Source organism: Phodopus roborovskii, unplaced genomic scaffold (genome assembly GCF_943737965.1).
Source record: "Phodopus roborovskii unplaced genomic scaffold, PHOROB, whole genome shotgun sequence".
Lineage (NCBI taxonomy): Eukaryota > Metazoa > Chordata > Mammalia > Rodentia > Cricetidae > Phodopus > Phodopus roborovskii.
The window spans coordinates 47,666,248-47,682,656 of NW_026126407.1; the positions used below are offsets into that span (position 1 = coordinate 47,666,248).

The 16,409-nt window shown below is 50.5% G+C and overlaps 2 protein-coding genes across 3 annotated transcripts in view; both read right to left on the bottom strand.

Annotated features, from left to right (window-relative positions):
• Positions 1-2,266, bottom strand: part of Axin1 (axin 1) — a 50,972-nt gene extending 48,706 nt beyond the window's left edge. The window contains exon 1 of one of the 2 annotated variants that reach the window (XM_051181046.1): positions 1,909-2,266. The gene's annotated coding sequence lies outside the window, so the exon portion shown is untranslated. The remainder of the gene's footprint in view (positions 1-1,908) is intronic. The other variant, XM_051181047.1, reaches the window with a different exon arrangement.
• Positions 2,267-13,279: 11,013 nt separating this feature from the next.
• On the bottom strand, positions 13,280-16,304 carry Mrpl28 (mitochondrial ribosomal protein L28). Its single transcript, XM_051181050.1, has 5 exons — positions 15,990-16,304; positions 15,040-15,192; positions 14,510-14,644; positions 14,340-14,426; positions 13,280-13,641 (listed from the first exon to the last, which is right to left on the bottom strand). Exons 1-5 carry the CDS (start codon positions 16,275-16,277, stop codon positions 13,531-13,533), a joined length of 774 nt encoding a protein of 257 aa, XP_051037007.1. The 5' UTR covers positions 16,278-16,304; the 3' UTR covers positions 13,280-13,530.
• Between the last annotated feature and the right edge of the window lie 105 nt (positions 16,305-16,409).

Genomic DNA, 16,409 nt, shown 5'->3' on the forward strand with positions numbered 1-16,409 from the left:
AGTCACAAAACAAAAACAGCATAATGTACATCTACAACCAAAAGTAAGGGAGTGGCTCTCCTTGGTCACCACTCCACAGTGATGAGCCCTGGCTTCCATGAAATCCATCCTGTGCTCATCTCACACAACACACACTTTACCTGCTAACAATGCTGATGGCTAGATTACTAATGGCTAGAAGGAAGAGCATGTACAAATAAAAGGTGGGTCACAATTATGACATTTCTGCAGCTAATGACTTCTTAGGTAGGTTATAATCTCAGCCTCAGCAGGACCAGCCTGTTTATTAAGGTCACAGCCCCTATGATGGAGGTTTCCTGCTGTTCAAAGACCTCCCCACACCTCATTTTAACCTCAGTCACTTTCTGGGGGGCTGTCTCCATGCAGTAAGTACCTTTAGTGTCTGAAGTGCCATACCAGCCCATGTCTTCCACGCTCTTACCTAAGATATAAGAAAAAGGGCCTACCTTCCTAGCCACCTATCCCTCGCAGTACATGAACATTCCCACAAATTACTAATGCTGAAACATCCCAAGTTCCAATAATCCCTGGACTCCCACAGACGACACCTGGCATTTAAAGCACATACAGAAATACCACACAAAAAGCAGCTATGAAAATTCAGTAAGAGTTCAATGCCCATAGCACCAAATCTGGCCTCAAATTTGTAACTACCACCTATAAAGTGACTCCATAAAGGTAATAAACAAGTATGATATCATATTTAAAATTCCCTTTAACACTGTCAAAACACACAGCCCTGGGAATGTGTGTACATGTTTATTATACTCAAGCATAACTTCCAAACTTGAATGTGGAAGTAATAACACAACTAGCATTTTACCAACTATCCCTTGATTAAATTCTTGAAAGGTCAGGACTATCATTTCCTATCTATTCCAGTCCCCCATCAGACAAAGTCTTAACAGCCAATACCAGACAAAGTCTTAACAGCCAATACAACCCCACTTTATTTCTCTGAAAGATATAGGTCAAGTCAACATCTGCCCTGTGCTTTATACACTTTCTCATCCTGAAGTTAAGTTCTAAAACAAACCAGCTGGTATGGCCTCTCTCAGGTAAAGTTAGACTCCATGTTCTCCAACCAGTTATCCGGGAGATGAGTTAAGAAACTGAGTCTGGTGGACTTTTTTTCCCTTTCTATTGTCTTTATGCACAACTTAAAAATGTGCAGCTCTGGGTTTGGGGGATTTGGGTTGTTTTTTTTCGGGGGGGGGATAAGCAAGACATGAAATGAACACCTGTACAATTGGGTGGGGGGTCCTGGCAAGCCGAAGAAACTACAGCATAGTCACAGAGTGCCCTTCTCGCTCTCACTCATCCCTACTTAACTTTTTCGCAGGGGTTGGGGGATGAGGCAAAGAAAGGAAGGACACACACACACACACAGCTCAGAGGACACAAACAGTCTGGCACCAGCACCTATACCTTAAGTGTGTCGCAGACTCATGAACAACCGCAAGCACACCACACTCAGCAAACACACCCAACTGAAAATCAGTCCTAGAATCCTTGGTCTTCCTCACTCCCTTGTCCTGTTCACATAGGCCTTTACCTTCCCCATGCGCTACTATCACCCCTTCCCTGGCACATCGGCCTCTAAAGTCCTTCACTCCATATGCCTAGCATACCACGCAGCCCCCACGCCTCTACACATACTGCGGAGCCTGCACTTCTTCTGCTCAGCTTCCCCGAGGAGCTCTGGTCTCCCCGCGCAGTGCACAACCTCGCACATCGCGAGCCGCGCTCCGACACGCCTCCCGCCCGCAACCCGCGCGCCCCTCTCTTCCGGGTCCGGGTCCGCCGGCCTAGCGCGGCCTAGTCCCGCAGTCCCGGGCAGCAGGCCTCCGCGCCACAGGAGTGCGCCCGCCGGCTCCCACTACTCACCAGCGCGCGGCGGCTGTGGAGGCGCGGCCCGGGGCCTGACTCCCGGCCCGGTGAGGCCCATGCGCTCAGCGACCGCTCGGCGGGCGGGCCACGGCGGGGGCGCGGCCCTGGGGGACCCCCATCGCGGCAGCGGCGACGGCTAGGCTACCCGTGGCCCGAAGGAGGCGCGAGGCAGGCCGCAGAGCGCCGCCAAGACCCGCTACTCACTCTCACCAGCCCGCTCTGGACGGAGGCTCCAGCCCGACCCCAGCGGGCTCCTGCGGCGGCGGCCGCAACCGCCGCAAGCGTTTCCCTGAGCCGGGAGCCTGAGCCCAGAGCGCTGAAGCCCAGGCCCGAGCGCCCCCGCCGGCGCCGCCCGGAAGTGCGGGGGCGGGGTCTCGGCGTGGGGCGGGGAGGTTCGTGGGCGGGGTCTCGGCGTGGAGGCAGGGCCCCGGCGTGGGGCGGGGTGGGAGGCAGAGGACAAGAAGAGTAAGGGTAGGATTTTGAGCGGGAGGCGGGGCTGCGGCCGTAAGTCAGAGTCGGAAACCGAAGCCAGGTAGTGTCTTGTTTTGGTGGAGGCGTGGCGTGAGCTAGGAGAGCTACTGGGACTTAGTCCCGGAAGACGCCCGAAGAAGCGGCGACTTCAGCTGATCCCGAAAGGTGGCATGGGAAACTTAGCCCCGGGCACGTTCAACTATTACTCTGAGCCAGGGCACCGAGGACAGAAAGCCCTAGTCTGGACTGACACGCCTGGTGGCAAGCACTATCCTGAGAGGGCTTCTACGTATCCGGACTTCTCTCTCTCTCTCTTTCTCTCTTTCTCTCTCTCTCTCTCTCTCTCTCTCTCACTCACACACACACACACACACACACACACACACACACACACACACGAGAGAGAGAGACAGAGAGAGAGAGAGACAGAGAGAGAGAGAGAGAGATACTGTCTCCAAAGGCTTGAGGGCTTCTGCGTATCCGGACTTCACACACACACACAGACACACACACACACACACACACATACACACACGAGAGAGAGAGAGAGAGAGAGAGAGAGAGAGAGAGAGAGAGAGAGAGACATACTGTCTCCAAAGGCTTGCTTCTCTTGCTGAAGTTGCAGACCTGAATCTGCAACTCCATATTGCCTCACCACAGGCTTCAATATACACACAAACAGCACCAGGCACATAGATGTCCAAATTTCTATTTGGCAGCAGCCCCTACACCTGCTCTGGGAGTACTACCCTGTCAGAACCATCACAATTGAAAGGCATTGTTCAGGCCTCAACCTTCTGTCAGCCATTCCCCAAAGACAAGGATGTGAACACAAGGGATTACTGCTCTTGTGAATGACACCTACCATACTGATTAGGACTCAGCAGCACAGCCCGACACCTCTCAGGTAATTCATTTTGCTGACAAGAGGTTGTATCCTCGGCTCAGCACACACTGTGGCCGGAGGACTCCTGGTACCCATATTCTTTCAGAACCTCTCCTGTTGTCACCACATAGCACCCTATCCTGGCTACATCTGCAGTTGCCAATTTACATTCATCACTACATATGATGTTACTAATGCTACTACCATGCTTTCTCCTGGACATTGTTCATCCTCATTGCCTGGCCTTTTATCCTTCATGGCTCCCAGGCAAAAGCCATGTAGTGTTTGCTTAGGACTTCTGAACCCACAAACCATCTTTCACCCAGCTGCCTGAGGTGATCCTAACACTGCCACCTGCCTCTGGGAGGACTTAGCACAGTGCTGATGCTCAGGGTTGAACAGGGTTGCTATGTATAGAGAAAGAACCACTTAAACTATAGCTACTAGGGTGACTAGCCTGCCAAATTCCTCTCCTAGACTCATTACTGAACCTCAGGGCAGGGGCTATGGTATAGACAATGCTGTACTGCTAAGCCAACACAGCCTATTCAAATCCCAGCAGCAGGTTTCATGTACACACATGCCCAGCTAAAACAGTCCCAGAGCCCAGGGTTCCTGGACACTGGAGACTCCCTCGAGAGCCCTGTTCCAGACCATTCAGCCTCATATCATTAGAAGGAAAAATTATGGCCACTGATTGAGCATAGATAGCCTTGATGTTGGAGTGCCTCCCCACTCCCAAACCCGGGCCCCAAAGCTTGCCTTGATTCTGTAGAGCTGCTGCTGCGGCCAGGCCAGGCTCTTGGGATCAAGTCCACGTCCATCCTCCTGCTAGCCCACGGTGGTAGGTATCCCCAAGCCCTGGGACCAGAATAGGACCCTCGGGCCTCCAGCTCCTCGGGGCCCCTGCCCTGCAGGGACAGGAAGGGAATCAGGAAGCCTGGAGGAAATGCAACAGCCTGCTAAGGTGGGCTGTGGGGTGTCCATGGGAGAATTCCAAATAGGGGATAGAAGTTGTGGAGGGCAAACCAGAGGAAGGAACTCCACCAAGGGCTAAATAATAGATACCTTGAGGGAATTCCTACAGTGAGGAGAAAGGACAGCACTTGGGAACCTTGCTTCTGAGAGACAGGTACCCTCCTATACACAGGGGCCTTAAAATACAAATGCAATGCCCTTTGTCCCACCCAGAATTACCACTAACAGCTTTAACTCAACTTCCACAGCATTTGTTCCTGGGAACCAGAGGGTTTAAAGCAAACTCATGAGCAGAAATTATTTTCTTCAATGCACACATAGAAATATAATTTTTGAAGCCTTTATTTGCCCCTGACTGAGGATAACCATTCTTGAAAAATGATACAATGAAAGTCATCCAGCCCCACCTGGCATGTGTGCTGTAGAGGGTCTGGCCCAGTGATACATGGCAGGAGAACCACAGCAGAAATTCAACTACAGAAATGATGGTTGGTGGCATCTGGGTAGAGAGAGTGAAGACTTGTAGTCTTCAATGGCTCATTTACAGTTCTGCAATGAGGCAGCCATCTATACCCAAAGTTGCTCAGAATGCTTGTTCAGAGGACTTGGGTGGCCCAGTTCCCTCCCTGTTGGTCAGCTGCTTTCCTGCCATAAACCCAATCCCAGCCTCTGCCTCATCCCACACATCTTTTCCCATTTCTACAATTGGGGTTGAGGGTGCAGTGTCCAGGGCCTCTCTGCTTAATGGAGGATAAGGAGTTTGAGACACAGCAGTGAGAAAAAAAGACACAATGCCACAAACACAGATGCTAATTTTTGTGTCACAAAACATGTATCTACAAAGGCAGGAGTAATAAGAACCTATCAAAGAGGGCTCATACAGACCCCTGATTGGAAGCAGAATTATCCAAGGTTTTCTCTCACACCCCCTCCAAAACAGAGACTCACTGTATAGCTCAGGCTGGCCTTGAACTTGAGATCCTCCTGCCCAAACTTTTCAAGTGTTAGAAATATAGGAGTGAAGGTGCCAGTATGCTCAGCATGAATTTTACTTTATTCTTTCTTCATGAAAATGGTATAGTACCATTACCATTACAATTACTTGGAAACCTCCACAACACTGCAGTGGCTGCCACCTTCCAGTTGACATCAATAAGCTACAGCAACAACATAATAGCTAAGGGAGCCTCTGAAGGATGCAACTGCTCACGGGCAGCATTAGTTTGTGTGTTCCTATGCTCACTCCAGTCTAGGGCCTCAAGGGGCCTTAAGTTTGTACCAGAAGCCACCTTAGCCCTGCCATGACCCTTGACAGACTTATTTATTCATTCATTCATTCATTCATTTATAATGTGTATGAGCATAAGATGGTCAGAGCCGTATGTAGAAGTCAGAGTACAATTTTTGGAACTCAGTCCTCTTCTTCAACATGTGGGTCCTGGGGATTGAACTCAGGACATCAGTCTCAGCAGCAAGCTCCTTTACCTGCTGAGCCATTTTGATGGCCCCATGTTCTTCCTCCTCTTGTATCATTCCTGGTGATGTATGTTCTGAGCTGGCATGTTGCCTTACTTTTGTTGTTTGTATTTTTCCCAACAGGAACACAACTATCTTAAATGATATGGTGCAACATGGCTTCAGTGTTAACCACTGTTGACACTTCTAAATAATGGGTTATATGCCAGCCACAATTGCAATGGAGGGTTCTGATGGCTCCTGCTTCAGAATGCTGTTTTAGCTGAGTATCTGTCTTCCCATCCCAGGTAAGGAGCATCCATCCCCAGAGGAGTAAAGAATGAATCACTTTGCCTTCTAGCATGGTCTCTTCAGAGATGGATACTGTGGTCAATGTTAGTGCCCCCTGTGTTATTACATGTTTCAGGCCCAGTAGGGTGGTACCATTCTTATCCCCTGGGTTAGACTCCAGAGGTACTCACTGCTATGTCCTCCTACATCCAGCAGACCTAGTCCAGCATACCATTTCCCTGGCAGCCTCCAGCAGTCAAGAGCCAGTAAGGCAGGAAAGCAGGCATGAGTGTGGTGCTGGGCCAGCTCTCCACGTAAATGGACCCCAAGAACTAAACCCTTCCAGGATACTATCCACACTTTATTAGGATCTGACTCCAGACTGTCTTAAGAGAAATCATCTACACTGATGTTCTGAAGGGTTCTAGCCCTCAATACTTGTCTGGGAACATCTAGGAGAAAGGGGAATGTAGACACCAAGGTAACAGGCAAGTAGATGAGGGTCTGCAGGTAGGAATGGAGGGTAGAAATCTAAGTTACCTTTTGATATCCCAGCCCTGGAACCCAGTAGGGGAAGGCAGCCTGCCACTATCCCCAGCACCTCCCCCAACTAGGGAACTTTAGAAACATAAAAGAATGACACCAGCCACTTTGGAGACTCGAGTACCTGCTGTGACTCTGTATCTGAGTAGAATGTCCTTGATGAAGTGAGCATGGACAAAACTAGGCAGCAGGAGAAAGTCCACTGCTATGACCTAGTACACATCTTAGAAAGAGGAAGGACCCTGGTGCTCCCTAACCTCAGCACCATGTTCCCTTGTGAGTGTGCCAGGACCTGAAGGTACTCTGCAGGTGTTCATTCATACTTCCCCACACAGCCTCAGGCCACTTCCTCTTCCTATACTGGACACACCTGCCCTCCTGCTGCCCAGTGTCACCTTCCTCCTTCTGTTCCCTCACCAGATGTCATGTGTCATCCTTTGCAGCTTCCTATCACAGCTTCACAAATCTGTGTCCCAGGCACTCTGGCACCCTGATTGGGTATTGGCTTTTCTCCTGTCTGACTCAGCTCAGTTGCCCCCACAAACTTGCAAAGTCCCAGTGACTGACAGCCACACATCAGCAGGTGGCTGGGGCCATCCTGACAGGCGAAAAGATATCACCCGGGGAGGCTAGTGACCCACACCTTCAGCCCACTTAGGCCCCTCCTTCAACCACCCACCATCTACACTGCTGTCCTGAGATGTCTCTCTCTGCTGCCTAGGAACCCTGTGGGCAGCCGTGGCCAAGTTCTAAGTATGTGATTATGTATGCTGGGGTCCCTCTAGCCCCTTTGTTGCTGCAGAATCTGTCTTGGCAAACAAAAGTGCACTGGATTAGCCACAGTGGATTAAAAGATTTGCTTTTCAGAGTTTACCTAAGAAGCTACCAATCACATCGACAGCAGCTTTCAACCCCCAGGATGCATTACCAGGCCAGCTGAGAGCTCATGGCCTATGGGCAGCAGGACCTGGTTGCAATACTTATATACCCAAATATAACCCATCCTCACACCCAGGATTGCCCAGTATGCCTTCCCAGCCTACAGGCTCCTTGGGGTAGACTTTGGGGAAAGAACAGAATGCAAGTAAAAGGTAGAGGGCCAGAAATGGAGACTAGATCTAGCCAGAACTGCCATCCAGAGGATATATTGGGAACCAGGCCTCTCCTGTGCCCAGCCTGGCCCCCAATACATCCACGCATGTCATACACAGCAGCAAGGACAGAAGCAACATGGAGGGTGGCCACAGGAGGCAGGTGATACACCAGGCCCTTCTGTGCTGTGGGACATGGCCCCTCCACTGTCACCCCACAGCATGTGCTCCTATACACATATGCACACACATGTACACACACACACACACACACACACACACACACACACACTCACAGGCATGCCCCCTTTGATCTCAGAAGGGGACTCCATTGACAAGCTCTTAATCGCAGCTGCCTGTGCAGGGCTGTGCTCTGAAGTCCCGAGTAATGGGATTTGGCGCTTCTGATCTATCTGAGCTGGCTGCTCCCCCTATTATAGGTGGACATTTTTTTTTTTTCTGTTGCTTCTTTTTTCCCCTTATTGAAAAAAAAAATGCTTCTTAAACCGTGCCGATGTGAGGCGGCTTCTCGCCGAGCCCAGGCGTGGTGGTCAGGACACCAAGGGCCTGGGCTAGTCAGGGGGTCTTTGAAGCCGCCTCTGTGTGGAATCTGACATGAGAGACCAACCAAGGCGGTTTTCGGGCCCCTGGTGGTGTGTTGTGGCTCCATTCTGCTCATAGTCTTTCTTTTGTCTCCTCCCTTGACCCTACTACAGACCATGTGGGGTGAGGATCCAAAGTGAAGGTTCAATAGGAGTGTATGTGTGCTGAGGGTGGGGAGGGCTGAGGGCAGGGCCACAACCACAAGAACAATGGGCTACAAGGACCACCTACATCCACCTGTCCACCCATTCTTCCATCCATCTGTCCACCCGCCTGGCTTACCTCACCTGCCTGGCTCCAAGTGCCTGATCGCGCCCCACTGTCCCGCTGTCCGCCATGATGGGCTCGGCTGTCCGTCCGAGCACTTTCAGCCACTCCAGGAAGCGGGTCCCTGCTCTTGGCCACTGTGTGGCTGGGAGGCAGAAGCGTGACTCTAGGCTGCAGCTCAGGCTCCTGCCGCCTATTGGCTGAGGCAGGGACCAGATGACGGGCCTCAGAACCCTATGGTAGCCATGGCAACCAGCCCCTTTAGACAACGCCACCCCCCAAGCCACTCCTATCTGCGGAGGGAGCAGACAATTCTGCCAGTGGCCCCATGCCAGTGTCCCTTCAGAGGGGCATTGGGAGTGACTACATAGTAACTGTCCCCACACTAGCTATTAAGCATTTTTGTTATATGTTTCACACATATCCCATGTGAGGGGGGTCTGTCCACCTTACGGCCTTTCCTGAGATGTAACATGTACCTACTTGATTTCCCGGTTGAGGTAGAAATAATACTCTTTGGAGCGCTTCCTGAAAAAAGGACTTCAGGTCAGGCTTGCCCCAGGGGCTGAAGGCCAGGCCTGCACCGGTGAAAAAACAGTGAGAAGGGGGAAGTGGTGGGCAGTAGGAGAAACCCCACCCAACCCCAGGTCAGAAAACCCAAGTGTTCAGCCTACCTCAGACGGAAGTTTGTCAACAACCACTCTACATTCTTACTGTAATGTCACTGTCTGCTGAACACATATGCCTACGGCCAGGAGCTTCCTATGGCCCTGCTCTCTGTGAACCTTGGGTACCCAACTTGGCAAAACTCTGCAACATTTCTCTGAGTACAGGACCTTCTGGAAAACAATGAACCCCAGAGCCAACTAATATTAGTCCCCAGCAAGAACAGAATCTCAGCAAGAGTATGTGTCATCCCTCCATGGACTGCCCATCCTGGTTACAGATCCTTGAGCAACCTTGAAAGCAGCACCAACATCCCACTTCTGTGATATTCACCTCTGTGACATTCAGAAATGGCCTAGTCTGTTCAAACACTGCAAACAGCACTGTCTGGTCAAGAGCCCTGCAAAGGCCTCTTGAGAACTCTCAGACTACATCTCACTTCCTAGGTAAAGCCCAGATCACACCTGCTGGCCATGTTTTGGTAAACACACCCAGGGCTTCAAGGAACAAAGCCTGGCAGGTCCCTGGAATCTATGTGGCCAATGAAGAGTACCCTGCTAAGACTAGAGGGACCAAAAAGCCAAAAGAATCTGAAACATGTATCCAGGGATTCTTACATCCAAAGAAGCAGGGTGAGAACAAGCAGAGTTGGTCTTAGGAATCCAAACTTGCAATGGTGACTCAGTGACCAGCCCCAGCATGGCTTATGGCTCAACTGCTTCACACTAGTCAGGCCTAGTTGCTGACACAAGATAGACCTGAACTTGAAGGGTCTCCTTACCATGTTGGAGACCACCAGTAGACAAGTCTCATCCATAGGCAGGGTATGGGTGGGAATGGCAGCCTGGGCCAGCTGGTTGTGGGAAAGCGTCCATTCTACAGCACAGTGTGACCCTAGGGAGGTTGGAGTGAGCTGGAGCAGGTGTGTTGGGGCGATGTGACGTTCCTCTTCAGGACCAGGGATCCAGCACAGGATGGCTCAGAATGGACAGAAGATCTGGGTACCATATAATCTGACCTGTGTTTGCAGGAAGGGTTCAAGTTGCCAGGAAACCATGGTGTTAGCACAAGCCAAAGCAGGTAGACTGCCAGGCACAAGCAGGGGTGAAATAAGAGTGGACCTCCAGTGACTCCCTGGGTCAGAGTGGCAACAGGGCACAGAACAGGGTTAAAGGTGCCTAAGCAACCCCTCAGGGCCTGCCCACCCACTCCTACCACCTCTGTAGGATTCAGCATTTGCTGAGACTCTCAGACAAATCATGTTGAGCTCTGGGCTGGGAACACAAGCCACCTCATGTCATCTTACCTGTGAGTGGCAGAGGCCCTTTCTGGCCTTGGTCTCATTTCTAAATGGAATGAAGTCATAACTTCTCAGGTCTCTCTGCCCAGCACCAACATGCAGGAACAGCAGCAGTGAAAAATCAGAGCAGCAATAATAAAGCTTCCTATTCTTGTCACCACAGCCAGCCACAGGCCTTTTGACAGTAAGATTGAACTCAGACTGCTGTCATAAAAACATAGCGGGGAGTTATGTTTGCCTTTTGCAGGTTCATCTTACTACACCCCAGTGCAGGCTCTGAGACACACAGCAGATGGACAGATTGGTTCAAGGGGCATAGAAAGAACTAGGGAAGACTGGCCAAGGCAGCTGAGTGGAGGCTTAGGACTCACAGCGGGCAAGGAAACATGCAGAGAGCTATTTCCCAGATAGGTTCGCACAGCTTGCATCTCAGTTCCTATTCCATGCGTGGTGTGGATTATTAACACAGGCTTGCCTCCAAGTAGAAGTGCATGTGAACAGGGACACTCAATGTTACATATTCCCCACTCGGTAAGCTGGGACCCCCTCACCACACCAGGAAGGCAACACAGTGTATAAATGGTCTGTTTGGGACATACCTCTGACCTAAGTCATTTTACTGGGAGAGGACATAAGCTAATCATTAACTATGGAGCATCACAGTTTTCTGACTCAAAATGTTTCTGAAGTTGGGCATAGCTCACATCTATAATGCCAGAATTCAAGAGGGTGAGGCATTACGCTTGCTTCAAATTCAAAGCCTTTTGGGGCTATAGTGAGACCCTGTTTCAAAAAAAAAAAAAAAAAAAAATTCAAAAAAAAAAATTGTGAGATATGATGAAGACACAAATATCACATTCCACTAGATCTGGGATTCAAGGCCAGGGCCACACCAGAGTACACCTCAGTTCTGCCAGGCCTTCTATTAGGAAAATGAAAGTCTCAGACTTCAGCAGAGATGACTAGCAGTGACTAAGAGTGACTTGCTCAGGCCACACCAATGGCCAGCCTGAGCCACAACCCCAAGAGTCAATGCCTGTAGCATATGGACACTTGTCTGGAACACAATTCCCAACAGGCAGAAGGAGGCCAGAGTTAAGTCTGCCCCTGAACTGTTCTGATTGTACTCCTCTTGAGGGCCAGGAAACTGACACAAGAAATCCTACAGGACCTAGCCAGGCCTAACTCCAGCCTTTGGGGGAGACAGGACATAAGGATCTGGAGTTCAAAGACAGCCAAAGATACAAAGTGGAACCTTATCTCCAAAAGAATAAGCATCAACAATAAATAAATAAATAAATAAACAAACCTCTACATATGTCCAGCTTGACCCAGGCCTTGGCAGTGAGAGAGGAGAGGAGATAGATAATCAGACAGACAGTGAGGACCATTACACATCTCAACAAGGACCTAGCCCTTGATAGAGATCAGTTTAAATTTAGAACTCAAATTTAAAGTCAGTGATGAGGAAACCATACTGATGATTTAAACTACTAGGCAAAGCCTTGTGGGTCCATCAAGGCAATAGCTGGCGGCGTATTGTTTGCTTTAGGCTAAGAATTCTTTTAATATTTATTTATTTATTTTGAGACAAGGTTTCCCTTGTGTAGCCCTGGCTGTCATGGAGCAGCTGGCTCTGCTTCCCTAGTGCTGGGTTTAAAATGATGCATCATCACTGCCCAGGTGGTTAAAAAAAAAAAAAAAAAAAAAAAAAAACCCTACAGTTAGCAAGATGGCTGAGCCAGTAAAGATACTTGCCATCAAGCCTAATGTCCTGGCATTGATCCCTGGAACCCACATGGTAGAAGGAAAAGAATCAAGTCCCACTAGTTGTCCCCGGACCTCCACATGCATGCCATGGCATGTGCAAGCACACATACACACTAAATGGAAATTAATTTTAAAAATTTAACCTAAGAATTATACAGGGCAAGAGTATTACATGCTTTTCAGTGGCAGAGGCCAGAATAGACGGAATAAGACCTGAGGTACATCCCTTGGACTCTGACCAAGACAAGTCCTGATCCTTATGGATCTCTATGTGGGCACTCTTACACTGACAGAAGGGTTCCATGCCAGCTTTGGATTTGGCATCATGAACACAACCAAGCACAGGCACTCCTATTGCTCCCCCTCTGAGGATCCCATTGTCCTATAGTCAGTGGCCAGGCCCAAGTCAAACAGGTAGCTAATGCTCCCTTTTACAGCAGCCAGGTGTGGGGCATTGGGAACTCAGCTAGCACTACAACCTCATTTTCCTCTCATACAGCTAGGGAGACCCTCCCTGTCCTCCCCAAAGGAACAGGTTTCAATGCTGCTGCCTCTGAGCTACCAGCTCTCAGAGTGAAAGAGGCCTGCCTCCCTACCTCTTGCCACAGCCCCAACCTCAAGGTAGAGGGGAGCAGTTAAGGAAGGGGGTGCTGAAGTCATGGCCATTAAATCCATATGGCCCCATTTCCTGGGTCATTGGAGGGTAGATGCCAACAAAAGCTTTCCCCTTTCAGCTCTGCAGGGCATACTGCAGAGACTTGAGCCAGGCCCCAGGATCTGTTCCTATGCCCTGGATTGTTATCCAGGGTTAGGGTTAGAGCAGGCAGGGGATGTACACTGGCAGAGAATGCCTCAACCATAAGGGTCCTCTTCTCTAAGAAGTTAAGCAACAAAGAAGACCTCAGTCTCCATAGCTCAGCAGAACCAGCAGCTACAGCTGAACAATGCAAATAGTTCAACTGGGTTTCTGTGACAAGGAATTGACCAGGTCAAGAACACACGGAACGCAGACTTCCAAGCAAACCAGCACACTTTACTGTGGCTCCGGTGTCTCAAACTTTACTTATTCCAGCCCAAGAACTATAATGTTGTAAGTACTTCACCAGCTTGGACAGGCATCTGCTCCACGTCAGGTCTCCAAGAGTCCTAACACAGAACAGTTCTCTGAGAAGTCTACTACAGGAGCGTGTGGTCAACACATGGCAAACAGGATTCACCCACTGCCCAGAGGTGGTCCTGTGTCCATCCCAACTGTGTCCACGATGCTAAAACCCCACAAGGAAGGCTGAGCCCGGTGGTCAGGCGTGGTCACCAGCTCTCTTCTGCACCACCGCTGGCCTGGACAGAGCCTGCTCCTGAAGCCGCTGGACCAGCTCCTCTACGTAGACCTTGAACAGGGGTACAGGGTCCTGAAGGGGAGAGGTCATGGTAAGGCTCAATGTAGCCCAGAGATGGAGCTCTAGGGAGGGTGGCGGCCAGTTGCTTCTAGCTAAACATGTAGGAAAATAGGGTATGGAAGAGCCAGGGATGGGCAGTCACATAAGACTGTTTGCATTCGGCCAGGAGTTGGTGGTGCATGCCTTTAATCCCAGCACTTGGGAGGCAGGGGCAGGCAGAACTCTCTGAGTTCAAGACCAGCCTGGTCTACAGAGCTAGTTCCAGGCTCCAAAACCACAGAGAAACCCTGTCTCGGAAAAACAAAAACAAAACTGTTTGCATTCTTGACTGCCAGAGCTACACAGAGAAACCCAGTCTTGGAAAATCAAAAACACCAGAACAGGATTGCTTTCTCTTGGACACCAAGAGTCACATCCTTCCCCTGGCTTCCCTGTCCTGGTAGCCACCATAGGCTCTAAACTCTTCTGGGAAAGGCACAAAAGCAAAACCTAGGGGATGCTGGATGACCAAGTAAACACCCAGTGTTAAAGGTCCCTAAGCAGTCAGGGGAAGAGAGAGAAGGACTTCGAGAGAAAGCATATCATGCTTTGTCAAAGTGGCAGGAACCAAATAGATAGCAGCATTTAGGTATGGCAGTCCCCAAATGGTAGTCTCTCTCCAAAGCAGCCCCCCATTACTCAACCTCAGTGGCCAGTACACAAGTGCTTACCTTTTCCTCCAGGAGCCTCTGTTTCTCTACAGCCTCCTCCAGCGTCAGGCCAACCCACTCTGCCTCTGCCTCCGAGATGACAAAACTCTGAGCAAGCAGAAGAAAGGCTCAGTGAGGTACAAGAACCAGGTCAGAAGCCTCAGGCAGCAACAGGATGGGGAAACTCTCACCTTGTACTTGTCATAGATGGCTAGTCTCCGTTCGGGGTCATCAGGGTGTAGCTGGGGGTCCTGGCGAGCAAGCCTCAGCAGCATCCCTCGCTTTAGGTCCATGCCAAACTTGGAACACAGGTCCTCCTTTGGGGTCTGGTAGAAAGTTCACATAGGACCAGGTGCTATAGCAGAGTCCCACCCACCCCATCAGCTGGCCCTGGGGGTTCCTCTTGAGCTGGCAATGGTAAACTACACTAGAACAGATCAGGTATTGGAATTAGCACCAGCATGCAAGTCTGTGTAAGCCATGGAAATCCCAAGAGAAGGGTAAGCAGCGGCTACGAATGTTCACAAATGACCTTCCTGAAGGCAGAAAACTTCCACTGGGCTGCACCAAAGAGGACTCAGTCCTACTGTATTTTGCTAAGGCATGTAATGGCTAGCCTGGGTGCCGTGTCTGCCCGCACGCCACACTGCGCCCCATGCAGTGCTGCTCTGCATCTCCCTTGATTCTGAAAAGACCCTGTAGTGCACTAATCCCTGCTTGCCTTGAGAATGTAGAAGTCAAACCCGTAGGCCTCATCAATGAGATCCAGGGTCCTCATGGTCACAGTCACGGTGAACTTTTTGTCCAGGATTTCACTGTAAAGTTCCCGCGTGAACAGCTGAGGCTTCCACACCTTCTTCACCCTCGTTGAGAGCTGAGTGTGCAAGAGAGACTAGTTGACTATTGGGGCCCCAGAGCACCTTTCTGGGAGTTGGGCTATGTGAGGCTTGCCCTTTTCCCTCCTCAGAGGTTCCACAGGAGCACTGCTACTAGACAGAGCTCCTGAGACTGGACCTGGATGCCCACATAGATGTCTGCTTCTCTCTGGCTAGCCCTCGTGCTTGCTGGTGTATGTTCCAGATGCTGGCACAGCTGAAACCCAGCAGCCAAAGGCAAGCAAGCGGCACCCTGGAAGACCTGAAACGTACACTCTCCTCCCACAACGCTTGGCTAGGAGCAGAATTTCTCCAGAAAGATCGATCCCAGACTCTACACCTTGTAAGCTGCCTGAATCAAGCATCTCGGTCTTTTTTTACGTGGGAGAACCAAAGGTATCCTGCCACAAGAATTAGGCAAATGCTCATAGAAACTGACAAGTGACAACCAGATTTCACGTCTCCCTCCTCTTCAGCACAAACCTCAAATCTATCCTTTCTTTTGTCTGTGGTGTTAGGGACTTGAACCCAAGACCTTAAATAAGCGAAGAAAGCACTCTATCACCCTGCTCCATCACAGCCCCACTCCATCCTTTAGCTGGCCACCCGATCAGGACCACCTCACTTCAGGACCCTACTAGATTTTGCCATCGGAGTTTTCCAAATCATCGTAGCTCCATTTGATAGCATGCTCCCTAAAACGAGCGCTTGTGTCAGCCAGGCAGACGGTCCGCAGCGACCAGAGCAGAATTTGACCAACAAAGCACGCAGAACCGCCGAGGTGACCCGCACCCACCTTGTCGTTATTGGCATATCTGTAGCCCAAAATCAGGCCCTCTCCACCCCAAAGCCCTTGCTGGGACTCTGGAGGATAATAAATTGGAATCGGTACGTCCTCGACGCGCTCGCGCTGCCCGTTCTTGGGGTTGATCTTGAACTTGGCCCCGTGAGGCTTGTAGTGTACTGGGGTTGGTGTTCGTTCTTCCTCCAGAGAGCGCAAGAAGTGAGCGGGCAAACGCGCATAAATGCCTTGCCGCAACCGCAGCTTCTCCCACAGGTACACAGGATACCTGTGCAGAGGCATTGCGTGATTCTCTACCTCTGAGAGTTGCGCGCCAGCGTCTGCCGGAACCGGAACCGGAATAGCGTCACCGAACGTGTACCTTTGCTCACTGACGATTGGTAGCAACACCCATCAATCCAAAACAATCCCTTT

Coding starts and splice junctions, on each gene's coding strand:
- Mrpl28 (XM_051181050.1), bottom strand. CDS start 16,277: ATGCCTCTGCACAGGTATCCTGTGTACCTGTGGGAGAAGCTGCGGTTG. Junction 15,193..15,989: donor GATATGCCAATAACGACAAG/GTGGGTGCGGGT, acceptor TTGCACACTCAG/CTCTCAACGAGGGTGAAGAA. Junction 14,427..14,509: donor CCATCTATGACAAGTACAAG/GTGAGAGTTTCC, acceptor CTGCTTGCTCAG/AGTTTTGTCATCTCGGAGGC.